General features: G+C 42.7%; 1 protein-coding gene across 1 annotated transcript; it reads right to left on the reverse strand.

Annotated features, from left to right (window-relative positions):
- Positions 1-1,292: 1,292 nt before the first annotated feature.
- On the reverse strand, positions 1,293-23,747 carry LOC138774825 (1-phosphatidylinositol 4,5-bisphosphate phosphodiesterase delta-1-like). The gene is given in 14 exon segments (XM_069955714.1): positions 1,293-4,487; positions 5,118-5,267; positions 11,388-11,520; positions 11,635-11,813; positions 14,312-14,428; positions 15,128-15,145; positions 15,148-15,283; positions 15,408-15,578; positions 15,714-15,863; positions 17,784-17,928; positions 18,964-19,165; positions 20,111-20,336; positions 21,556-21,685; positions 23,525-23,747. Coding segments are annotated over 14 exon segments (2,031 nt in total). The 5' UTR covers positions 23,704-23,747; the 3' UTR covers positions 1,293-4,392.
- Positions 23,748-24,113: the final 366 nt, after the last annotated feature.

Below are 24,113 nucleotides of genomic sequence, written 5' to 3' on the forward strand. Positions count from 1 at the left end.
ATCGCTACTTCCCTGCATATACCTGCATAGGCACAACACTCAAGGAACTTGTAAGAAATGGACCTCATATTAGTATCTTGTAGTATGCCATAAAGGGAATAAAGATGGAGGATCTTGTGATTTTCATGCCTAGATTCCAAGCTTGCTAAATACTAGAGATGAGAGAACCTGGAGCATGCTCGAGTCCATCCGAACCAGAACGTTCGGCATTTGATTAGCGGTGGCTGCTGAAGTTGGATAAAGCCCTAAGGCTATGTGGAAAACATGGATACAGCCAATGACTATATCCATGTTTTCCAGACAACCTTAGAGCTTTTTCCAAGTTCAGCAGCCCCGCTAATCAAATGCCGAACGTTCGGGGTCGGCTGGACTCGAACCTGGTTCGCTTATCTCTACTAAATACCCATTGTTTGCCCAGATTCTCGCATCAAAAGATCACTTTGTTTCACAAGTAGAGTATTTACAGTGGTGAAATAACCATGTGATACCAAATGAAAATTTGTCCCTGCGATGATCAAAAGGTTCTTGGCCAACAAAGTAGTGGTGGGACGTTTCTGAGAATTGGGAGAACAAAAAGGGGCATAATGGTTATAAAAAGCACCAAACATGGCTCATTGGGGGAGAGGACAGAGAAGATGGAGACTGAGAGAGTCAAGACTTGTTGAGGAGACCTATAGGAACATGGCTAATGTAATGGAGACCTGTGTGTGTTGAAGAGCTCATAGTAGTAACTATGGTTGTAATTCATATTATTAGAAATTTATTATTTTAGTTTTGGCTATTGTAATGTTTGTGATTGTTTACAGTGTATATAGTATTGTGTTATTGTAATTATTATGTAATATTGTAGCCTCGTTTATTGTAATGTTTATTCATTATTGTTCACATTGTACTGGATTTTTGTAATTATTATTTCTTTCTGCTTCCTTTATATTTTTGTGCAACTTCCTATAACAACTATAAAAGCAAAATTCGTCACTCACTATATATGATTTATTTTACACTAGCTCTTGTATTTCATTTAGTGACCTAACCTGGCATTTAGACCTAGTAAGAGGGTGGTGTGTAAAATATAAATATATATATTCTAGGTATTTATATATACATAATAATTCTTACAAGATCATATTAGATTGTAGCAGTTAATTTCCACAAATATCCCTGATGACACCATATTTTATAATAAAAAACTAAACAAAATGCAGCAATGGCTGTGATCGACTGTAGTATTTAACAATGTGCTCAAATATCGCCATCTACTGGTAAAACAAAAACGTACACCCAAACCGAGGAAAGAGGCTGAATAACTTTTTATTTGCAAAACATGTCCCATAAATTTAAGGCCAACATTTTTTACATTGCATAGATAGAAGTAACACATGCTAGAAGTAACTAAACGTATGGGACACAGAGGCAAATCCAGCTCTAAAAATCTGATTTAAAGAGTAAATGACCATAAAAGACATAACAATATTAACATAAAAGATTGCACATTGTCTGGCATATAAAACAGGCCAATACAAGAAACTATACAGAGCAATGTGTTGATGTAAAAATAATTTATAAAAGGCACGTTCTAGATTATTGTTCTGAGATTAGGCCATACAGAGTATATGCTATATACAGGACAGCTTTTAGATAAAAGATATTCTCAGGTGTTAACTTTCAGGTAGCAGTTGTGTCTATGGTTAGTCTTAGGGCTGGGTTCACAGTAGCTTAAAAGGGGTTATCCAGGCTTACAAAAACAGCGCCACTCTTGACCTCAGTTTGGGTGCGGTTTTGCAGCTTAGTCCATTGAAGTGAATGGAGCTGAATTGTAATACCAGACACAACCTGAGGACAAGGGAGGTGCTCTTTAGAAAAAAAACCCAATTACTTTCTTTCATAATCCCAGATAACCCCTATATTACGGCTGTTTTTTTATAACCATATAACAGCCACAAATCCTGACAGCTGTCAGTTCAGATCATAAGACCCACTGTCAGGCCAAGACTTGCAGCTGTAAAAATACAGCCATATTAAGCTAGTGTGAACCTAGCCTAAAAAGTCTAACAACTTGCAGCACATTTTTGCCCCCAATCTGGCACCAGTACCAGGCCAATAGTTTCCAAGAGTGTTCAGAGTTGTCTATTTTAGATAAAACTCAACTTCATTCTATGATTGCATCATAGGCTAGTGAGCTGTATAGAGTCAAGGAGGTGGAGCCAGCCAGTTAGCCTTCATCCTAATCATGCCCAGGCTTCATTTATATCCCAAAGGATAGATTTGTGATTAAGTTACCATTGCTTAGGGATGTCATTGAAGCCTGGCTGGGTGGAATTAGGGAGAGGATATCCAAACATCTAACAGCAGCATCCACACCTATTTGTCTTTATATAACTCATTAGCATATGACACAAGAAGGAGAAAAGTATATATATATATATATATATATATATATATATATATATATATATATATATATATATATATATATATCACCAACAACACATCTGGAGACTACAAGAACACAACCGTAAAGTACTGGAGCCTATTCAGGGGCAGTAAGGCACTGGTTCCCTTTTACTATATAACAGTAGCAAAATAAAGCAAATGCAATATGTCCAAATGTGCTCAGCATTGGCTAACCCTGCCAAGACTGTGCAGCAGCTGAACCCTGGCATCATAGATGGCAAACAAGCTCAGGTAATATTGCTGGTATATCTGTGCAGCTACTACTTGCCATAGCCAATGAAAGATGCACTATAGATGGGGCAGAGGATATAATGGCACAACATTCAGTGTAGAAAGTGTATCATAAACATTGCATTACTAAAGAACAGTAATAATAATAAATCACAGTATGTAGTGCATGCTATAGACAGCCAGGTATGTGTCAATACCAGAAGAAGTAAGTTTACTTTGTCACATACATCATAAAGGGAATTCTAAGTAACTTTACCAGGAGCAGGGGACCCTAGATTAACACGTTACTGGGGTCTATACCCTATGTAGACACATAGCCACCATTTTGGCATTTCTTAAAAAAAGAATAAAAAAATATATATATAAAAAGTATTGCAGGGGATCTACAAACCCACAACCATTGGAATTATGAGAAGAGTGACTGTAGTGTCAAGCGTTTCAGGTGGTAATAAGGTAAATCTGTCGGAATAGTAATTTCAAGACAAACTATATGAATGGAGAGAAGTCTGATCTTCCATATTGTGGGGGCGCCAGTCCCTGCTGTAGATGCCAGCACTGAACTAGAGAAGGAAGATTTGCCATTGCTTCTCCAAGGAGTCCATCTTTCATCACACATCACTTTTATGTTTTTCTATATACAGTATGTAAGTGTGAGCAGGATTGTGTTTCATTTTTGATGGCAGAAGAAGGGATTACCTTTTAGATCAGCATTGGTATGACGTGCCCTGTGTCATGGGAGGTCAGATTTGTATATAATAAATTATCAAGTAAAATGACACATGCAGTAGTGTTATACTATGGCGCTCGGGTGATTGATTCTGATTTTCAAGACTTTTACCTGAGCTATTAGTATTGTCTTTGGAATCCTATCCTAAGTCATATATAATCTACCATAAGTAATGTACGGGTATTTGGGAAATGTGATTGTCCATAGGAATTGATAGCTATGTTTTTGGATGCAAATAAAGCAGTTTTATCTTATTTTATATACATTCTACATGAGGGGATTCAAGATGTTTTGAAATAATTTTATATCAGGGGAAAGAGTTAAGGTTACTGAACAGTGGACCTCCTCTATTTAAGTGTACCTGTCACTTGGGAAAAAAAAAATACTTTTGACATGGGTCGGTTGTGGTCTTGATGATCAGACCCCCACCAATTGCTAGAACCAGCTACAGAAGAAGTGCCGATGGACCTACTATAGAAGTCTGACTCCTGCCATGAGGACAAATAGGGGGAGAGAATGTGCTTAGTGAACACTTCTCCGTGCTGGTTTCTGTGAACGTGGGGGTCTGAACACTCAGACTCGGACCGATCCAAACTTCTGACATATATCTAAGACAGATCAACATTTTTTTTTTAAATGACAGAGCCCATTTAACTTAAAATTCATTAACAGGGAATGTTTTTTTTTTTTTTTTAGGAAAGTGCAAGATTGTGTTCCCTTTCAAGTTCATGTGCAAAAGAGGGGAAACCACAGCACTACCTGATTAGCAAAAAAAAAAAATCTAAAATATGTGGGGAAAAAATGAATGCAAAAATATAAAAACATACATAACATTTTTGCTAGGGTTGTAGAACAGCTTTTCCTAAAATCTGAGTAGTAAACCTTTAACAAAAAACTAGTTCTGACCTAAAATAATGGCAGCTAAAAGTTGTTAAAATAGAATTAAAAATATAAAATCTTGTAAACATTTCAGTCCTGTATCAGCCTTTGCTTTCTTGGAGCATGACGTGCACAAATAACGTGGCAGAGGGATAAGGATCTCCATTCTTATTCAAAAGGTGTATGTGCCGATAGCCTGCAAAATACAAGAGGAGCAAAAGGAGAATACAAACAGGAATTAGTTATAACTGGAAAACCTTATGGTATCCCAGCTTGTACATCAAACTAAAGGACCACTTTGAAAGGGGTACTCAGAAAATTGTATTTGAATAACTCATTGATAAAGTGTCATCACTAGTAGTACTGGCTTCATTGAAATGCAAAATAGAACTACAAAATGTGTATTTTCCATAGCTTGTCCCTCTCTCCCAAGACAACTCATCATCCTCTGACGGTTGGAACTGGTCTCTGGAATCTAGACCCTTCCTGTGTGATGTCAGCATCTCTCACAAGCCCTTTCAGCCTGAAAGACTTGAGAAAGAAGCCATTTATAAATCTGTACAACAATCTGACACCAGTTGATTCAAAAACTTTTTCCTGAGGAGTACCCCTTTAAGTTCAATGCCAGGAAGAGGTCACGCCTCCTCCCTGCCTTGCTGTTCATCCTCCCCCCCACTCAGGCAAGCATGGAAAAGATAAAAAACTTTGACTCTTCCGCGGCATACGCCAGGGGCGCATGTTTTATGATCGTGGCCATGCTGGTACACGATCAGAAAATCAGGATGTATTCACATAATAAATATATGTCTGTTGCTTATATTTTTACCTAGTTGTAAACTGGTCAGTGGAAGCGTGTACTGTCCTACAAAGTCATTCCTTGAAGAAGCGTCGTAATCCTCCACCAAGAATCTTACTAAGGCAAGAGCGGGCACATCAATCTCAAACTCAAAATGTTCATTCCACATGGGATTGAAGCCTAAAACAGGTCAGAAATAAGAAATTGAGAAAAAAAAAGTATGAGTTGCTTGGATAGTATAAATAAAACAATTTTAAGAATTACAGAAATCTTTCACAAAAACAATGCTTATACTGCACAAAAAGGCTACACAGAAAAAACAATCTGCATTTTTATGGTCTGTAAGGCAAAATGAGTCTCAAACTTATCTTTTTTCTTCTATTATTTTTATTTATTTATTTAAAAAACGCCCTTAATTCCAGAGCGCTATACAAGCGATAGGGGTAACAAACAGGAACATTACAAGATCAAAAACACATTACATGAAGGAAAATGGCAGACTGGTACATGGCGAAGAGGTCCCTGCCCGCGAGCGTGTGCAAAATTACAATCTATAAAATTTTGCCCAGATTATGCAGGTTGTAAGAGTCCCAAAAACATGCTAAAAAGTTTTTTGTTTTTTTTTTAATGTATGCTTTTTCAGATTTTCTTAACCATTCCATATGCTGATTACCCATAAGTAGTCATCAGGGCAGGGTCTGAATCCCGACTAGTCACAGCTGGTCGGAAACCTTCTGTAATCACGCCTGCAGTGGCCAGCTCCTCATTGGTAACTCAGGCAGAGATGAGTTACTACAGAAGATTTCCCCCCAGCCATGAGCAGTTGTTTTTCAAACACCGTTCCAATGCTTACTTAACAGGTAATATGGCATATGGTGTGAGAATGATTAAAGTATTTTTTTTTGGGGGGGGGGCAGAAGCACAGCATGTGAAACAGTTTAGATATATGTAAGAAGATCTTGCAGCCAGGGCCGTCTTACCCATTGGGCAGGGTAGGCGGCTGCCCGGGGGCCCTTGCGTCCTAGGGGGCCCCCTGCCCTCTGGGACACACCTGTATTTTTTTGCTTTATAAGACGCACTTATAAAACTAAGTGCGTCCTATAAAGCGAAGACGGCTTCCAAGCAGGGCTGAGCACCGCAAGGAAGCCGTCCCGCCCGCCCCCTGTATTGCCGCTCACTAAGCATATGCATAGTGAGCGGCCCTGAGCCACCCCCTCCGCCCGCCCAGCCCGCCCCTTCTATCGCTTCTCAGCTGAGCCGATCAGAAGCCCAGGAAAGTGCAATGAGCAGCACTTTCCTGGGCTTCTGATAGGCTCAGCCAAGCGGCGATAGAAGGGGCAGGCAGTCCAGGAACTCACCCGTCCGGCGGCCCCAGCAGCTCCTCTCCCGGCAGCGCGCACTCCCGTCATCCTCCGGCACAGGCAGCGGGGTACAGAGACGCTGCCTGTGTCCTGGATGTGTCATGCAGCAGGACACTTCCGGCACAGGCAGTCTCTCTGTACCCCGCTGCCAGTGCCCGGAGGATGATGGGAGTGGCGCGCTGCCGGGAGAGGAGCAGCTGGGGCCGCCGGACAGGTGAGTAACTGGTTTGTTGTTTTGGGGGGCACTGGCTACTATGGGGGGGGGGACCGGCTACTATAGGGGTCACTGGCTACTATGGGGGGCACTGGCTACTATGGGGAGCACTGGCTACTATAGGGGTACTGGCTACTATGGGGAGCACTGGCTACTATGGGGGCACTGGCTACTATAGGGGTACTGGCTACTATAGGGGGCACTGGCTACTATAGGGGGCACTGGCTACTATAGGGGGCACTGGCTACTATAGGGGGCACTGGCTACTATAGGGGGCACTGGCTACTATAAGGGTACTGGCTACTATAAGGGTACTGGCTACTATGGGGGGCACTGGCTACTATGGGGGCACTGGCTACTATGGGGGCACTGGCTACTATGGGGGGCACTGGCTACTATGGGGGCACTGGCTACTATGGGGGGCACTGGCTACTATGGGGGGCACTGGCTACTATGGGGGCACTGACTACTATAGGGGTACTAGCTACTATGGGGAGCACTGGCTACTATAGGGGTATTGGCTACTGTGGGGGTACTGGCTACTATGGGGGGCACTGGCTACTGTGGGGGTACTGGCTACTATTAGGGGCACTGGCTACTCTCGGGGTACTGGCTACTATGGGGGGCACTGGCTACTATGGGGGGCACTGGCTACTATGGGGGGCACTGGCTACTATGGGGGGCACTGGCTACTATGGGGGGCACTGGCTACTATAGGGGTACTGGCTACTATGGGGGGCACTGGCTACTATAGGGGTACTGGCTACTATGGGGGGCACTGGCTACTATGGGGGGGGCACTGGTTACTATGGGGGGTACTGGCTACTATTGGGGGCACTATATGGGGGAATTGACTACTATGGGGGGGCACTATATGCAAAGATGTGGGGGATTTGATGGCGGCGGTTGGGGGGGGGGCCCAATTCGCACCTCTGCCCAGGGGCCCATAATGCTGTTAAGACAGCCCTGCTTGCAGCAAGTGTTTACTTAGCAAAATTGGGATGATTGGTTCCTTTAACCCCTTAAGGTCCAAGCCAATTTTCGTTTTTGCGCTTTTGCTTTTTCCATTTTATGTTTAAAAGTCCATAGCGCTTGCATTTTTTCACCTAGAGACTTATATGAGTGCTTATTTTTTGCGAAACGAATTGTACTTTGCAATTACAGGCATAATTTTTCCATAAAATATGTTGTGAAACCGGAAAAAAATCATTTGCGCTGTCAAATTGAAAAAAAAACGAATTTGTTTTGATTTCGGGGAGATTTGCATTTACGCCGTTCGCCCTATGGTAAAACTGACTTGTTATGCATGTTCCTCAAGTCGTTACGATTACTATGATATATAACATGTATAACTTATATTGTATCGGATGGCCTGTAAAAAATTCAAACCATTGTTAACAAATATATGTCACTTAAAATCGCTCCATTCCCAGGCTTATAGCGCTTTTATCCTTTGGTCTATGGGGCTGTGTGAGGTGTCAGTTTTTGCGCCATGATGCGTTCTTTCTACCGGTACCTTGATTGCGCATATACGACTTTTTGATCGCTTTTTATTACATTTTTTCTGGATTTGATGCGACCAAAAATGCGCAATTTTGCACTTTGGAATTTTTTTGCGCTTACGCCGTTTACCGTGCGAGATCAGGAATGTGATTAATTAATAGTTCGGGCGATTACGCGCGCGGCGATACTAAATATGTCTATTTATTTATTTATTAATTTATATTTATAAAATGGGAAAAGGGGGGTGATTTGGACTTTTATTAGGGGAGGGGATTTTTTATTAATAAAAACACTTTTTTACTTTTTTTTTTACATGGACTAGAAGCCCCCCTGGGGGCTTGTATATACACAGCAATGATCTCTCATAGAGATCAATGCTGTGTATATACACAGCAAAGATCCATTAGATCGGTCATAGATTGCTATGGCCTGCTGCAGGCCATAGCAATCTATTGCCGAGCCGGGATCAGCGTCATTCTGACGCTGAGGCCCGGCACGGCCAGAAGAACGGATCTCCCCCCTGTGATCGCATCGTGGGGGGGAGATCCGACCCACTAGACACCAGGGATGTGATGTCTGAAGCCCTTCAATGCAGCTGTCAGGTTTGACAGCTGCATTGAAGTGCTTAATTAGCCGACGCGGCAACGGGACCCGCGCCGGCTAACAGAGGCACTGCCCGGCTGCACGTGTCAGCCGGGATCAGCGCCGTTCAGAGCGGGGTCCCGGCGGGACCCCGCTCTGAACACCCCCCGCGGCGCCATGACGTATTAGATACGTCATGGGTCGCTAAGGGGTTAAAGGGGTTAGCTGCCACTTAAAAACTTTTTATATGCTTCTGCCAATATATAAAAAACATGCAAAAGAACACTGCAGAGACACCATCACATGTCTCGACGTCAGTGAACTAGCCAGACCTTCGCTCCGGGAAGGAACAACCAAGCCAAAGCGTTCTCCAGTCAAGGAAACCACCTCAGCAAGGTATCCATCCACAGACAGCTGTTTCGGGGTTTTTGCCCCTCATCAGTGTGGAGTAGGTTTCTGGCTAGTGGGAGCAATGACTAGTATGTGCATGCAAAAGGACGCTGGTTGACCTCAGGGAGATCAACCAAAACACCGCAGAGACACCATCACGTGTCTCAACGTCAGTGTATTCTAGAACATTGCCCCCTGGGAAATCGAAAAGTTCACTGACGTCGAGACATGTGATGGTGTCTCTGCAGTGTTCTTTTGCATATTCGATTTCCCAGGGGGCAATGTTCTAGAATACACTGACGTTGAGACACGTGATGGTGTCTCTGCGGTGTTTTGGTTGATCTCCCTGAGGTCAACCAGCGTCCTTTTGCATGCACATACTAGTCATTGCTCCCACTAGCCAGAAACCTACTCCACACTGATGAGGGGCAAAAACCCCGAAACAGCTGTCTGTGGATGGATACCTTGCTGAGGTGGTTTCCTTGACTGGAGAACGCTTTGGCTTGGCTGTTCCTTCCCGGAGGGAAGGTCTGGCTAGTTCACTGACGTCGAGACATGTGATGGTGTCTCTGCAGTGTTCTTTTGCATATTCGATTTCCCAGGGGGCAATGTTCTAGAATACACTGACGTTGAGACACGTGATGGTGTCTCTGCGGTGTTTTGGTTGATCTCCCTGAGGTCAACCAGCGTCCTTTTGCATGCACATACTAGTCATTGCTCCCACTAGCCAGAAACCTCCACACTGATGAGGGGCAAAAACCCCGAAACAGCTGTCTGTGGATGGATACCTTGCTGAGGTGGTTTCCTTGACTGGAGAACGCTTTGGCTTGGTTGTTCCTTCCCGGAGGGAAGGTCTGGCTAGTTCACTGACGTCGAGACATGTGATGGTGTCTCTGCAGTGTTCTTTTGCATATTCGATTTCCCAGGGGGCAATGTTCTAGAATACACTGACGTTGAGACACGTGATGGTGTCTCTGCGGTGTTTTGGTTGATCTCCCTGAGGTCAACCAGCGTCCTTTTGCATGCACATACTAGTCATTGCTCCCACTAGCCAGAAACCTACTCCACACTGATGAGGGGCAAAAACCCCGAAACAGCTGTCTGTGGATGGATACCTTGCTGAGGTGGTTTCCTTGACTGGAGAACGCTTTGGCTTGGTTGTTCCTTCCCGGAGGGAAGGTCTGGCTAGTTCACTGACGTCGAGACATGTGATGGTGTCTCTGCAGTGTTCTTTTGCATATTCGATTTCCCAGGGGGCAATGTTCTAGAATACACTGACGTTGAGACACGTGATGGTGTCTCTGCGGTGTTTTGGTTGATCTCCCTGAGGTCAACCAGCGTCCTTTTGCATGCACATACTAGTCATTGCTCCCACTAGCCAGAAACCTACTCCACACTGATGAGGGGCAAAAACCCCGAAACAGCTGTCTGTGGATGGATACCTTGCTGAGGTGGTTTCCTTGACTGGAGAACGCTTTGGCTTGGTTGTTCCTTCCCGGAGGGAAGGTCTGGCTAGTTCACTGACGTCGAGACATGTGATGGTGTCTCTGCAGTGTTCTTTTGCATATTCGATTTCCCAGGGGGCAATGTTCTAGAATACACTGACGTTGAGACACGTGATGGTGTCTCTGCGGTGTTTTGGTTGATCTCCCTGAGGTCAACCAGCGTCCTTTTGAATATATAAAAAACAAACATCTTATCACTACCTCTTAACATTCCCCTGGTGTCCTCCTGCGGCTTCATCTGGTCCTCCTTAACTGCAGTTACTGCCACATCTGCAGATGAATTTGTCTCGGCAGTGACAGCCTGCTCAGCCAATCACTGACTGGGATGGAACAACAAAGTGACCACCAACTAGCTGAGCAGGCTGTCACTGCTGAGATGAGTTTGTCTCGGTAGTGGCAGCGGCTGTGGTCAGTGGTGAACCCAGAGGCACTGCAAAAGGACACCAGGGGAGTGCGGGGAGGTAAGGATAAGATGTTTATTTTGTTTTAAAAAATGGCAGCAACATATACAAAGATTTTAAGTTCCGGATAACCCCTTAAAATGGCTCAAAAGAAGTCCCTGCTTCTTAATTTCATGTCTGTAATAATAACTAACCTAAAAGTCACCTGACAAAAAAAATTTACCACTGGATCTAATTTTTTTGTTTTTGTAGAAACGCTGTTGGACAGTTAACATTAAATTAAAAAAAATTACAGAATATTAAGTGTGCACACAGCCTAGATGTAAAGGATTGATCCTTCTTACCATTGTTCTCAACCACCTTTGTGAGCTTCTTCTCTCTGTCCCGTGCCACCCCCAATATCTCCACAGTCACAAAGGGGTCTACTATTGAGCTCTTCTTCTTGTTCACTTTTGGTAGCTGCTGTCCAGAGATGACCTTAACAACACATTAAGTTCCTATGTTAGTAACACATACTTTGTATCAGCTAAGAAAAATATGAAAGGTCCATAAGCACTGATTGTACACATTTTTTAAAAGTCAATACTTTACCATGATGTTGAGCTTTTTCGGAGTCCACCACTCTCCATCCTGAATGGACTTTGGATTGAATTTAGACTGATTGTATCGGAGGAACGAAGGCTTAAGAATATAGCCACAGAAGCCATTGTCACGGAATCTGCCTTGATAGACATCCATCTCTGCACATGGGGTCTGGAAATTCAAGGCCACTAAAAAAAAAAAAGGTCACAAACAATGTTAAAGAGTACCTGTCGTCAAAAATAACTTTTGACATGTCATCAAGCATGTCAAAAGTTATTGATCGCAGCAGGTCAAGAGACACAGCTGAGGAGGGACCGCAGCAGCCATGCCATTAACTCCCCAGCTGTATCTCCGATACTACTCTGTCTGTCACTGGGAGTCTATGAAACTACTTTGGTGGTCAGAGCAAACGGCTGGGAAGAGGATTGCGCTGCTGCTGCATCCTCTCCCTGGCTATATCAACTGATCACAGCGGGTCTCAGCAGTGACACATGGCGAAATCAAAAACTTTTGACTTGTCTGGTGACATGTCAAAAGGTATTTTCGATGACAGGGGCTCTTTAAAGGGAATCTATCACTAGGTTTGTTTCTGCCTTAAAAGAGGGCAGCATAACCTAGTGACAGAAATTCTGAACAGATCAGTGCATTACTTACATAATTTTTTTTAGCCGTTCTCCTGATATGCAGGAGAATAGGATTCTTGCCACACCCCTCCTCCCGCCCTCCAGCTGCTGATTGACTGCCTATACACAGCATGGATAGATAACTGCCAATCAGCGGCTGGTGGGAGAGTTTTCTGCTTCTCATGAATATTCAGGACTACTGGGCTGATGTACATAATGGAGAGGACTACTTATTGTCCATGTTATTCAGGAGGATATCTCTAGATCAGCTGCACAGAACAATGTAAGTGATACATCATTGTGTTTGGCTTCTGACACTAGTTTATGCTACCCTTCGATAGGACAGCAGAAACCTACTGACAGAGTCTCTAAGTTACTATCACAACTACAAATAATAGAAAACCTATGAAGAGATACGAGTAGGACACAAAAACTTTCCATTTGAAATACTTATTTGTAATTTTCTATGTGCTCAGGATTTACTGATTCATTCCTGAATCTTTTTTGCTGACCTTAAAAAACCTGCCAATGTCACAAATGTAGCTGGCACTGGATTACAATTATGGCAGCAGAAAGACCCAGCACACATAAAAATATAGTACATTTTCATTTGCTTGAGCATAAAAGATTAAAGCAAAGGAAAAAAAAAAAAGAAATCTGTCCTATAATATCCCGAGCACAGATGGTAATATATTTGGATATAGCTCTGCTTTAAAAAACTGACTTTCTTCTTGGTGATAAATCCATTTATTTAGTACAATAGTTTCTGATCTGTCACGATCCAATTTTCAGCTCATAAAAGGAAGGATTTATTTTTTGAAGGACATTTTAAAATACAGAACCAAAAAGAACGGGAATGTGTCAGCTTCTTGAAAATCCAGCATGACAGATTAATTTACATGACAGGACAGCCTGATTTTTACTGTCAGGGGGAACTAAAATAATCAGTTTGAAACCCCACAACACGACTATGAACCCACAATATAGCAAGTATTAAAAATGTAACATGATGCTAATATGGGTTGTACTAGCATTTGATGATCAGGCATCAATATGTCAATATATGTTACACCAAATGAAATAATTTACCACCCGTCTCTTTTTTTTATCCGATCTCAAGTTCAATGGTAGGGAACCTTGGCCGACCAGCTGTTACAAAACTACAACTTCCATCATGCCTGGACAGCCAAAGCTTTAGCTTTGGCTGTCCAGGTATGATGAGAGTTGTAGTTTTGCAACAGCTGAAGAGCCAAGGTTCCCTACCCCTGCCCTAGTTGGATCATTGCCATTATGTACCAATGCAAATAGAGGGACATATGTGTAAAGTAAAACTAATAATTTCGGTCTTTGGTTCTATAGCAATATCGTAGATTAATTACTGTAATGTTGACAAGTGATCTAATAGAATACTGCATTAATAAACTGGAAAATATATAGTAGCTCACTAAACTTATAAGAGCACTGAGGTGAAACAAGATAAGTACACTACCCAAAATGTGCAATATTATAAATTAGAGATGAGCGAACCTGGAGCATGCTCAAGTCGATCCGAACCCGAAACTTTCGGCATTTGATTAGCGGTGGCTGCTGAACTTGGATAAAGCCCTAAGGCTATGTGGAAAACATAGATAGAGTCTGCATTGGCTGCATCCACGTTTTCCAGACAACCTTAGAGCTTTATACAAGTTCAGCAGCCCCAACTAATCAAATGCCGAACGTTCGGGTTCGGATCGACTCGAACCCGAACTCGGTTCGCTCATCTCTAATTATAATATAATATTGTTGATTTATATTATATTATAATATAATGTGTTGATTAAACTGCATGGGCTACTAGTTTGAACACTTTGAGGACAGACACTGTTATTTTTATACTCCATTAATAAATGTTTCCAATGGCTATTTAGTACTGAATAATAATATATTTATTCATATCGCGCCAACATATTTCACAGTGCTGTACATAGTTGTGTATGTACTGAATATGTTGGCCCAATAAAGATATTGATGAATGTATGGTAGTTGGAAAATGTACTGCAGTTGATTCACAGGGATGCACTCACCTATCTGATTGCCCACATTCCACATGTCTACAGCACTGTAGTTGGACGAGTCTGTTCTCATGCCATCGGGATATACTCTGGTCAGCTGCCTGGAATTATGGCGAATAAAACGGTTTCCTACATTGGAAAGAGAACCACAATACACAAGATTAGAAGCCTCTACAGTAACATCCCCAGACACATACCTGCTAACAATCTGCAACCAGGGGATAACCGGAAGCTATTGGTAGGTTACTATAATATAAAGGCACTCAAGCACTACACACCAAATAAGACCACACCAACATGCACTAGGCTGGGAAAGGTGGGTAGTATTATTTTACTATGTACTAGCCATTGTTTACTATATACCAGCTAATAGAAAGAACAATGACAGCAAAATGCACAAGTACATTGATTCTAGGCTTCTATTAAATAGCATGACATTGCAAATGGGTGCCGCTCTTGTATATCCCTCTTTTTAACAGAGACTAGTACAAGTCTTAACCCCCATGAGGGAAGGGCTACATAATGATTGTTGGATCACGCTCTCTGCCCTTTCATTATTTGTCAATACACTGTAGCTGCAGTGGTACTCTGTGCTATTATTTTAAATGTAGGTGTAGCGTATTTGGCCCTTTGCTTTCATCGTTTGCTAGCCGCACATCCCCAATTATACAGGGAGATGTGTGGCCACGAACAATCGTTTTCTAGCCAGTCACCTTATTTGGCCAATAATCATCAGATACTAGGGCCCTAACCCACTATTGGCTCCATGGAGGCGATTCAAGGCATTCATACCATGCAAACATGCACTCAGTATTTCCCCAGTCTCACCGGACTCGTTGGCCAGCTCAGAGCCTTGCTCTCAGTGAGGGAAGACATCTCGTAGAAAGACTGATGCTCTAATGCGTGTTCAAAGCCACGGAAGTGCACGCTCTTACAGTAGATCACTGTATCGGACAGGTCCTTGGCAAGCTTCAGTGTTGCACCCTAAAATATAAGTTAGGTCAAATATATATTATAAACCCCTTTTTTAAAAAAAAAGTTTACACAACATAAAAGTTTAAAGAAAAAAAGTCAGATTCTAACTTTATTTCAAGACTGCAGTACTTACTGCCTTTTTCTTGGCATGGACAGTGGTCTTCACAGCATCATCCTCCATTTCTGCAGCTTCATCCTCATCAGACACATCATCAGCCTCAGTGCTACTGTTCTCAGTTTCCTTCATGCTGTCTTCCAGTGAGTTGAGCTTTTTTCCTTTCACTAGGATTTTTCCTTTTAATTGCTGAAAAAAAAATATTAAAAAGGGAAAAGTTTAAAGCAAGGAAGCTCCCATATATAGTGGATCATTACTTGCTTTCTATTTTCCTTTTCAGCTACATTTGATTTGCTAGCAATTGTGAGATCAGTCAGGTCTAACCTCTGGAGATGGAAATTCCTTTATTTTTCCTTCTACTGGCATAGTCAGAAGCATATCCCCAAGTATGTTCTTCAGGTGCTTGGCCATAGTCTTCTGTTGATCCAGGGTGCAGTGATTTTCCAAAGAAATGATCACCGGGTAAGGTGTAGTCTTAAGGAAGGAATATACAGCTAGTCAGTGGATGTAGGATGTATATGCTAAAAATGCTGAGAAGAGTTGTCAAAGATGACCTACAAGCATACTTTTGCATCCATTTGTCTATATAGTTTCTCTTATTTTGATGGCAAGAAATTATTATTACGTCATATCTGATGGAACAGCCAAAGGAGGCTTTGAACAGACCCTTCGAGTGCAGTGTGAACTAAGCCTTAGAGCCCTATTACACGGTGCCGATAATCTGCCGAATCAGGCCGATTTGGCAGATCATCTCTCTGTGTAATAAAGACAGCGATCATCGGCTGATCGTGTCTTTATGTCTTGACCTAAAACCATCGGCCGTGCTATGTGTGATAGCAACACGTGGCCAACAGCTGAAAACTGTGTAAAATAAAATAAAAAAATTATACATACCTCTCAGCGCTCCCTCATGTCCTCCTAGCTTTGCCTGGCTCCCGGCAGTGTCTGAAGTGCCAGGCCGCTGAGGGCCGTAATTGGCTGAGCCAACAGACTTGGGAGCGGGCCTAGCAGGACATCAGGGAGCATGGACAGGTATGTATGACTTCACTTATTAGGCAAGGGGTGCACGGACATTGCTAATAATTATACACACACAGCCCTTGCTGCACGATTATCGAGCAATATCAGTACTATTTTGGCAAGGATTACATGGTGATATATATTGGCTGCTGGTGGTTTCTCTACTGCAGCATATAAATAATGTGATCCTGCAGTGTCCCATATGCCCTCTGAGCCTCTCACAGTGCAAAATGAGCCCATTAAGTATACCAAAAAGTCCAGAAGCAACAATAAGTACAATAAAGGAACTTGACAAAAACACGTAACATATTTTTTCTCATGGCCAAAACAAAATGACAACATTAATAGATGTCTTTACGAGTCTCTTGAGGAGAGTTTCTGAGTGGCGATATTCCAAAACAATGATGAGGCATACTTCATGGGAATCTTTTCTAAAACTTTTAATGTGAAAACATCACAATATTAAAAGGACAACTCCCGCGCTAAGGAAAAAAAACAAAAACCAATCAGAAACATCCCTCATCCCTTATCATCCCTCCTGAGCTGTCACTGTTTGAATTTCCCACCATCTTTGTACCTTCTGATCTCTAGTCTTGTTCTTCATTTCTTCCTTGCTCCCTGGTTTCAGCTTCCCATGATGCACTTTGGCTGCTGTGACAAGCCAGCCCCCTGCTGTGACACAGCAAGTGCCTGCCCCTCCATTCACTACAACTCCCATCATACACTAAACATGACCCCCTCTCTCGCTCTCTTCAGTCAGGCTGCTATATACACACACTGAAGCTGCACACACATACTTTCACCTCACTGTAGTGTACATTCTGCAGGGGCAGCAGGGGAGAGATAAGACTGGGTCTGTGTAGCTGACATGCCGGGAGTGAGGAGAAAGATAAGCAAGTGACATCACTCACTCACTGAGTCCACTCGCAGCAGGAGGGAGTATGGGGGAGGGGGTCCTGTAGCTGGTTATGTGCCGGGTGTCAGTCACAAGTCATTATTGAGTTGCAGAATGACAGATGGCTTACAGTTGCTCAGCCAATGGGAGATGAGCAAACTGAGTCACCTGACCAGGCAGGGGAGGGGGAGGCTGGTGTAACAGGACCTAGCCCCGCCCTCCTGCTGATGACTCATCGTCACTAGAAGGAGCTGATAGAGGAGCCTGGTGACGACAGTAATTAGGTATGAAGGAGTTTCTTACACTTCCTGGTGGGGGGGGAAGAGGGGGGAAAAGACAGGGAAGGAGGACAGACAGGTGATTGAAGTATATTACAGTGTTATATAACTTTGTAATGTTCTTCAATTACTGGAAAAAAGTTTTTCATGGGAGTTGTCCTTTAAGCACAAGGGTCTAGTGCCATTCTGAGACTCACTTACTTTAAAGGCATAGTTCTTTATGGTTTTTATGACATCTTTGAAGAGGATCTTGGAAGTGAGCGTGTAGCCATGATAAATTACCGGTTCTCCATTAGGCCCATCCCAGCAATCCAGCTCGACACAGCGGCAGCCCTTAATAAGAGCCCTGCATGGGAAATATAACGGCTAAATCAATGTATACATCATAAGAGACATGTAGTGATATTCTGTATATGTTGCAGTGAAATGATAGAATCCAGGGATCCAAATCATTTCCTAGGGATTTGATCAAATGCCTGACCCCTTTCAGGGAAATGACGGAACAATTGTGGAATCGCCTGGCTCTACGTTTGGCAGCAGAGGCGGATGGGAGCAGAGTGACACGCCTCCCCGACAGGCATATGGCGGTGGGGGGGGGGGGGCGGACGGGAACTGCCGGCAGAGGCGGATGGGGGGGGCAGAGCAACCCACCTCCCCGGTAGGCATAGGGCGGCGGGGGCAGACAAGAAGCAGAGCAGTACACCTCCCAGCAGGCACACAGCATTGGGGCGGACTGCGACAGGGGCAGACGGGGAGCGGAGTGGGCAGACCGGGAGGCGCATAGCAGGGGAAAAGAGCTGGACGGGTAGTTCATTCCATCATTTCCCTGAAAGGGGTCAGTGATTTGATTAATTCCCTAGGGAAATGATGAACCCAGGATTTGATCAAATCCCTTAGTGATTAGATCAAATCCCTGATTCTTTCATTTCACTGCAACATATACACATGGATCAGCCTAATGTGCTGCCAACACACATGTCCTATCACATCTATTATGATGAAACCATTCACTTTAATAAACATATTAGAGAACATTAGCGAGAAACTCCCGAACATAAAACTTTAGCTGTCAGAATGTACTAATAATATTGCGAACCATCACCTATAGTTATAGGGGCAGGCATGTCCAAACTTTTTTCGAAGAGTGCCAAATTTGATGAAGTGAACATGTGCGAGGGCCGACCATTTTACATGCTACATGCTATATGCTTTATAACACAGGCAGATAATAGCAAGCTGGATACCTGGGGGGCCGTAAAAGTTCGGAACGCGGGCCGCAAATGGCCCTCCGGCCGGACTTTGGACATGCCTGTTATAGGGCAACCTGCAGCCTAGAGACCGTCAGCAGATGATGTAATATACAGGGACTGGATGGGGTTACCGTATATAAGCTTCAGTGCTGCTTGGACCCCTCAGCTGGTCTTCCATCAAGTAAGTGTTATGTGAGGAGGAGATGAAGTAGTGACACAGCGGCTGCTTCATGTCCTGGTAAACTTGATTGTGGGCTGGATTAAACACGTTGCCGTTGTCAGACAACAGATAGATGAGGAAGCCATCTTTAGTCAAGGAAAATTGCTTTTTACCTGCAATGAACAAAATAAATATATAATTATGATTTACTTAAAGGGAATCTCTCAAATAAATATTCTTTTTAGAGTCCGGCATAAGAATACATTATTTTTTTCTAATCTGTTTCTGTTTTCAGACTGTAGTGGATTTTGTTTATTACGGGGGCAGCCATATTGCATGATCTCTTTGCACAACATTTAAACCTATGTCCAAGGAAAAGCATAAGAAACAAAAAAAACAAAACAAAAGGGAAACCCATTGACTTCTACAGGGGGAGTTTTCTAGGTATGTTGTGTGCCCTGTGCTGTGACTCATTGATTTCTATAGGAGAGCTTTCTAGACATGCTGACCTGTGCAGGGAGGGGGAGAAAGTGAGCTGTGCCCATTACCTATAGCAAATAGCCAGATTCCATCTTATTATATACTTTATATCTTATTCATATACTTTGACTGTAATAAAGGAGGAGATTGCTGAATAGTTTCTTTATAGAGCAGGAAGTTTATTATTAGGCTTAGTGGTCAGAATAAAAACTGCAGAATGCCAGGGTAATCAAAATAAGAACTTTTGACGTCATACGCTTTGATCGGTGGGGATCTCACTGTTAAAACCCCAACTGATCAGGAGGCTCAAGAGAAGAGGGTTAAGAGAAGCACACAATGGTGCATCCCCCCCCCCCCAGCTCCTCAGTGATCTCAGTCTAGGCAGCTCCATTATATTGCACAGTCTATTTCATGAAGCGATATCCTCCCGATTGGGCAGATAATCTCCCCCGGAAAAAGAAGACCTGTATAATGGAGCTGCCTATAAAGAGATCACTGAGAGCCGAGAAGTGAAATGCGCCAGTGTTCTCTTGGCTCCTCGTCTTGATTGGTGGGGACTCTTAAAACATCACTATGGAGAAGATTTAAAAACCTGATAGAAAGCATCACAGGTTATGCAGCAATGACAACCAGCCTACCTTCTTCACTTGGTTCATACTTGTCTATCAATGCCTTTGCCTGGTCTATGGTCCTTTCCTGTTGCTCAGTCTGCAGGAACTTGTGGAAGTTACTTGCAGACATGAAATCATCACTGTCCTTATATGTAGAAAATATAACATCTATCTCTTCCCGTGTTGTCAGGATCTTGTAAAACTCTTCTATTTCTTCATCCTCCAGGGACCCAGTCTTTGATTTGTCACATTGCTGTAAATAAACAAACCACATTTTAGTTTTGAAAAAGATTTAAATATTTTAGACTTAAAAACAAAATATTTATCATAGAAAAGTTCAAGGGTCGTCTTACACTTCAACAAGCTTTACCAAATATTCCATAGCTTTCCAAAGACAAGTACTTACAGACAACCAATGTAGATGTGACCGCAAATCTTCACAGTTATACAAAAAAGCTACAGTATACCCAAACAAGTAGTACAATTACACCACCATAGAAATCACTTCAAATAGCAGTAAGATTGTTGTATTGTCAAGAATGTAAGGCTGGGTTCACACTGTGTTTTTGCAATCCGTTTTTTTTCATCTGTTTTTTTGCAAAAAACGGATGAAAAACTGATGAAAAAAACGATGCATTTGTGTGCATCCGTTTTGATCAGTTTTTCCATCAACTTGCATTGTAAAAAAAAAATAAAAAAAAAAAGGATCAAAACGAATCAGTTTTTTTTAACGGACACAAAAATAGCGTCAGCCAAAAAAAAACCGGATCCTTTTTTTTAAAATGGAAGTCAATGGAAAAATGGATCAAAATGGATGCACGGTTTGTGTGATCTGGAAACGGACAGCACTAATATATGCAAGTCTGTGCTGTCAGTTTCCCTTTGCTTTCGGTCGCACATCTCTTGTTTTACATTACAAATTTTAAAGCAGCATAAAAAAATACGATCAGCCGAGGATGAGGAGTTTCCCGCTCCTCAGCTGATCTTTGCCACTTTCACATCGGACGATTATCGGCCACAGGAGTGCTTCTAGCAATGCTCCTGGCCAATAATCAGTCTGCGTAGATAGCCCTTAAAGTGATATTGTCGCCCCCCCTTACTCTATGTGTGGTTCTCCGCACCATCCACAGGCTTAGATGCTGCACATTCAATATATACCTGTATAACACTTGTCTGTGTCTTCTCTCTGTTCTAAAATTGCTTCATTTTATTGGTGCACAGAGACATCTAGGCGGGCTTCACAGCAACTCCAAGGTAGGTAGAGTGGCTAACTGTCATGAAGCCCCGCCTACATGACACTGTCCACAGATAAAATGAAGCGATTTTAGAGCAGAAAGAACACACGGACAAGTGTTACACAGGGTATATATTATATGTGCAGCGTCTAAACTTGTGGATGGTGCGGAGAACCGCTCATAGAGTAAGGGGGTGACAATATCACATTACGTTTAAATACATTCAGGAGATCGTACCTGGAATATCTGCTTTGCATAGTTATCATCGGTTTCAATGTTGACTTCTTGCAGGAAGCTCTTAAGCTCTTTAAAGCTCATTTTGTTGTCCTTGTTTTTATCAGCTTTCCGTAGACATGTGTGGATCCAGCTATCATCATCATTAAGGATTATTATGGTATTAGGCTCTAGACAATAAATTAGATGTACAGAAATCCTCCTCTAGTGTCTATCTAAAAGAAGACAAGAATAAAGACGTACAGGTAACTAAATGGAGGGATTATGGGGTGGAGTAATGTGGAGGGATTTAAAGCAGAAAGATTAGAAAACGCAAGCTTCCACCCAACAAGATCCACTCAATGTTCTGGAATGTACAATATAATTAATGGACATGTAATAAGTAACTGTGGGCCATGGCGAGTTGCCACAGACTGTGTTCATGAGAGAGGACACATGACCATCCTGGTTCAGATGGGCTTGGGCAACCATAACAGTTGGTCAGGTTGGACCAGCAATTGCTCAGGTAAAGCCAGTGGAGGTGCATGGGTAATGTTAATTCTTGCACCCCACTGGCTTTCCCAGAGCCTCTGCTAGTCCACCCTAACCAACTATTATGGTTGCCCAAGCCCATGTGAACCAGGGAGCTGCTACACAGCCTGTGTGAAAGGAAAGGCCATGGGCTGTCTATCACTTGAAACACTGCAATCAGTCATGCTTTATGGTGCTAGAAATAAGGAATTAAAGGAATTTTATTTGTCCATGTCCATATGGGCAGATTAATAGTGAAAAGAAAATTGCACCACCTAAGCAGCACATTGTGATGTTTGCAGGAAAACAAATCCTCATCACTTAGCTTTGTCTATACAAGGGATCTGGAACTCTGGTGGTTAGAATGCAATTGTTTTGATACAATCTATCATAGAATTGGCATAGACCGTTAAACCTCTGTAAGGTCACAACCTCAAAATGACACCAGAGGCCTCTTGATGTAACTGAGTGCTACTTGTACTGAAACACTTCACATTTCTCTACAGCCAGGTAGTACACTGCAGTAAACCAAAAGTCAACGAAAGGTTGTGCTGGTCTGCCCGGCACCACTTCACAACATGCCAACCTGTAATTACAAGAGCTGGGCAGCAGGAGACGGTTTTCATCCATATTTTTATCCTAGGCCCACGCCCTGTGCTTACTGCTCCCTGTAATTAAGGAGATACGTGAACCATAAAACATGGCTGATAGCAGTTTACATAATAAGACCACAAAATATAGAAGCATAGACAAATTTATACATAGACAAATATGGAACCTGCTGTCAGAATTAGAAATAATTACATTGTCATTATTCCACAAATAGAAAGTTTTAGGGGGAAAAAAAAAAACTAAAGGCCCCAGTTTCTCTGATGCCCCCACACTAGATTTGCTGCATTATTAAGACACTGTTCATGTAATGCTGCAACCACTCTCCTCAGTGGTCTCTGCTTACATGTATGACATGTGACTACTGACGCCAATGAAAGTGGCACTCCAGGGGAAGAAAAAAACAAATCCACCAGAATGTTTTGTAAATTACTTCTAGTTACAAAAAAAAGCCTTTATAGTATTTATCAGCTGCTGTATGTCCTGCAGGAAGTGCTGTATTCTTTCCAGTCTGACACAGTGCTCTCTGCTGCCACCTCTGTCCATGTCAGGAACTGTCCAGAGCAGGAGAGGTTTTCTATGGATATTTGCTACTACTCTGGGGTGGCTGCAAAGAGCACTCTGTCAGACTGGTAAGACTACAGCACTTCCTGCAGGACATACAGCAGCTGATAAGTACTGAAAGGCCAGAGTTAAATAGAAGGATTTACAAATCTTTATAACATTCTGATTCCAGTTGATCTGACAAATAAATCTTATCTTTCAGGAATACCCCTTAAAATCTAATAACAATTAGAAATACATTCATTGTTTTTTTATTAGAAGCAGTCCACAGACACTGTGTAAAGGATACTGTTGCAGCTTCTGCTTCTGGCTCATGGCCCGAGAGTTACTCATAATCTTGTTTAATCCTTCAGTCCAGCGAGCAGCTTCTTCATTAGAGCTAGCGATTAGGTCGAGGTTCTTACGTTGACCCTTAAAGACAATGGAGAAACACCGGTCGCTTGGGACATCCTGGGCAAACCGCTTCATCCCCTCTGTTTCATGACCTGGGCGCACATCTTCAATGTCATCAATGCTGACTGACCGAGAAAAGGGAAGACATAAATAAAAACACATGCCACAACGTCTTTTTACAATTTAAAGTGACTCTGTATGCCGCAAACCGCTTGTACCTTCAGATAGCTGCTTTTAATCCAAGATCTGTCCTGGGGTCCATTCAGCAGATGATACAGTTATTGTCCTAAAAAACAACTTTTAAACTTGCGGCCCTGTGTCTGTGCATTAGGCTTGCATCGCCTCTCTGTCCCTCCTCCCTCCCTGCAGGTTTTCTACTTTTCATCACCTGTGTGAACACAGCACATGAGATGGATCGTTAAGGCACCTATGCAGTGTTCAGACAAGTGGGGAATAGGAAAAGTTCTGCCAGAGACATTCCTAAT

Source organism: Dendropsophus ebraccatus, unplaced genomic scaffold, assembly GCF_027789765.1.
Source record: "Dendropsophus ebraccatus isolate aDenEbr1 unplaced genomic scaffold, aDenEbr1.pat pat_scaffold_1126_ctg1, whole genome shotgun sequence".
Lineage (NCBI taxonomy): Eukaryota > Metazoa > Chordata > Amphibia > Anura > Hylidae > Dendropsophus > Dendropsophus ebraccatus.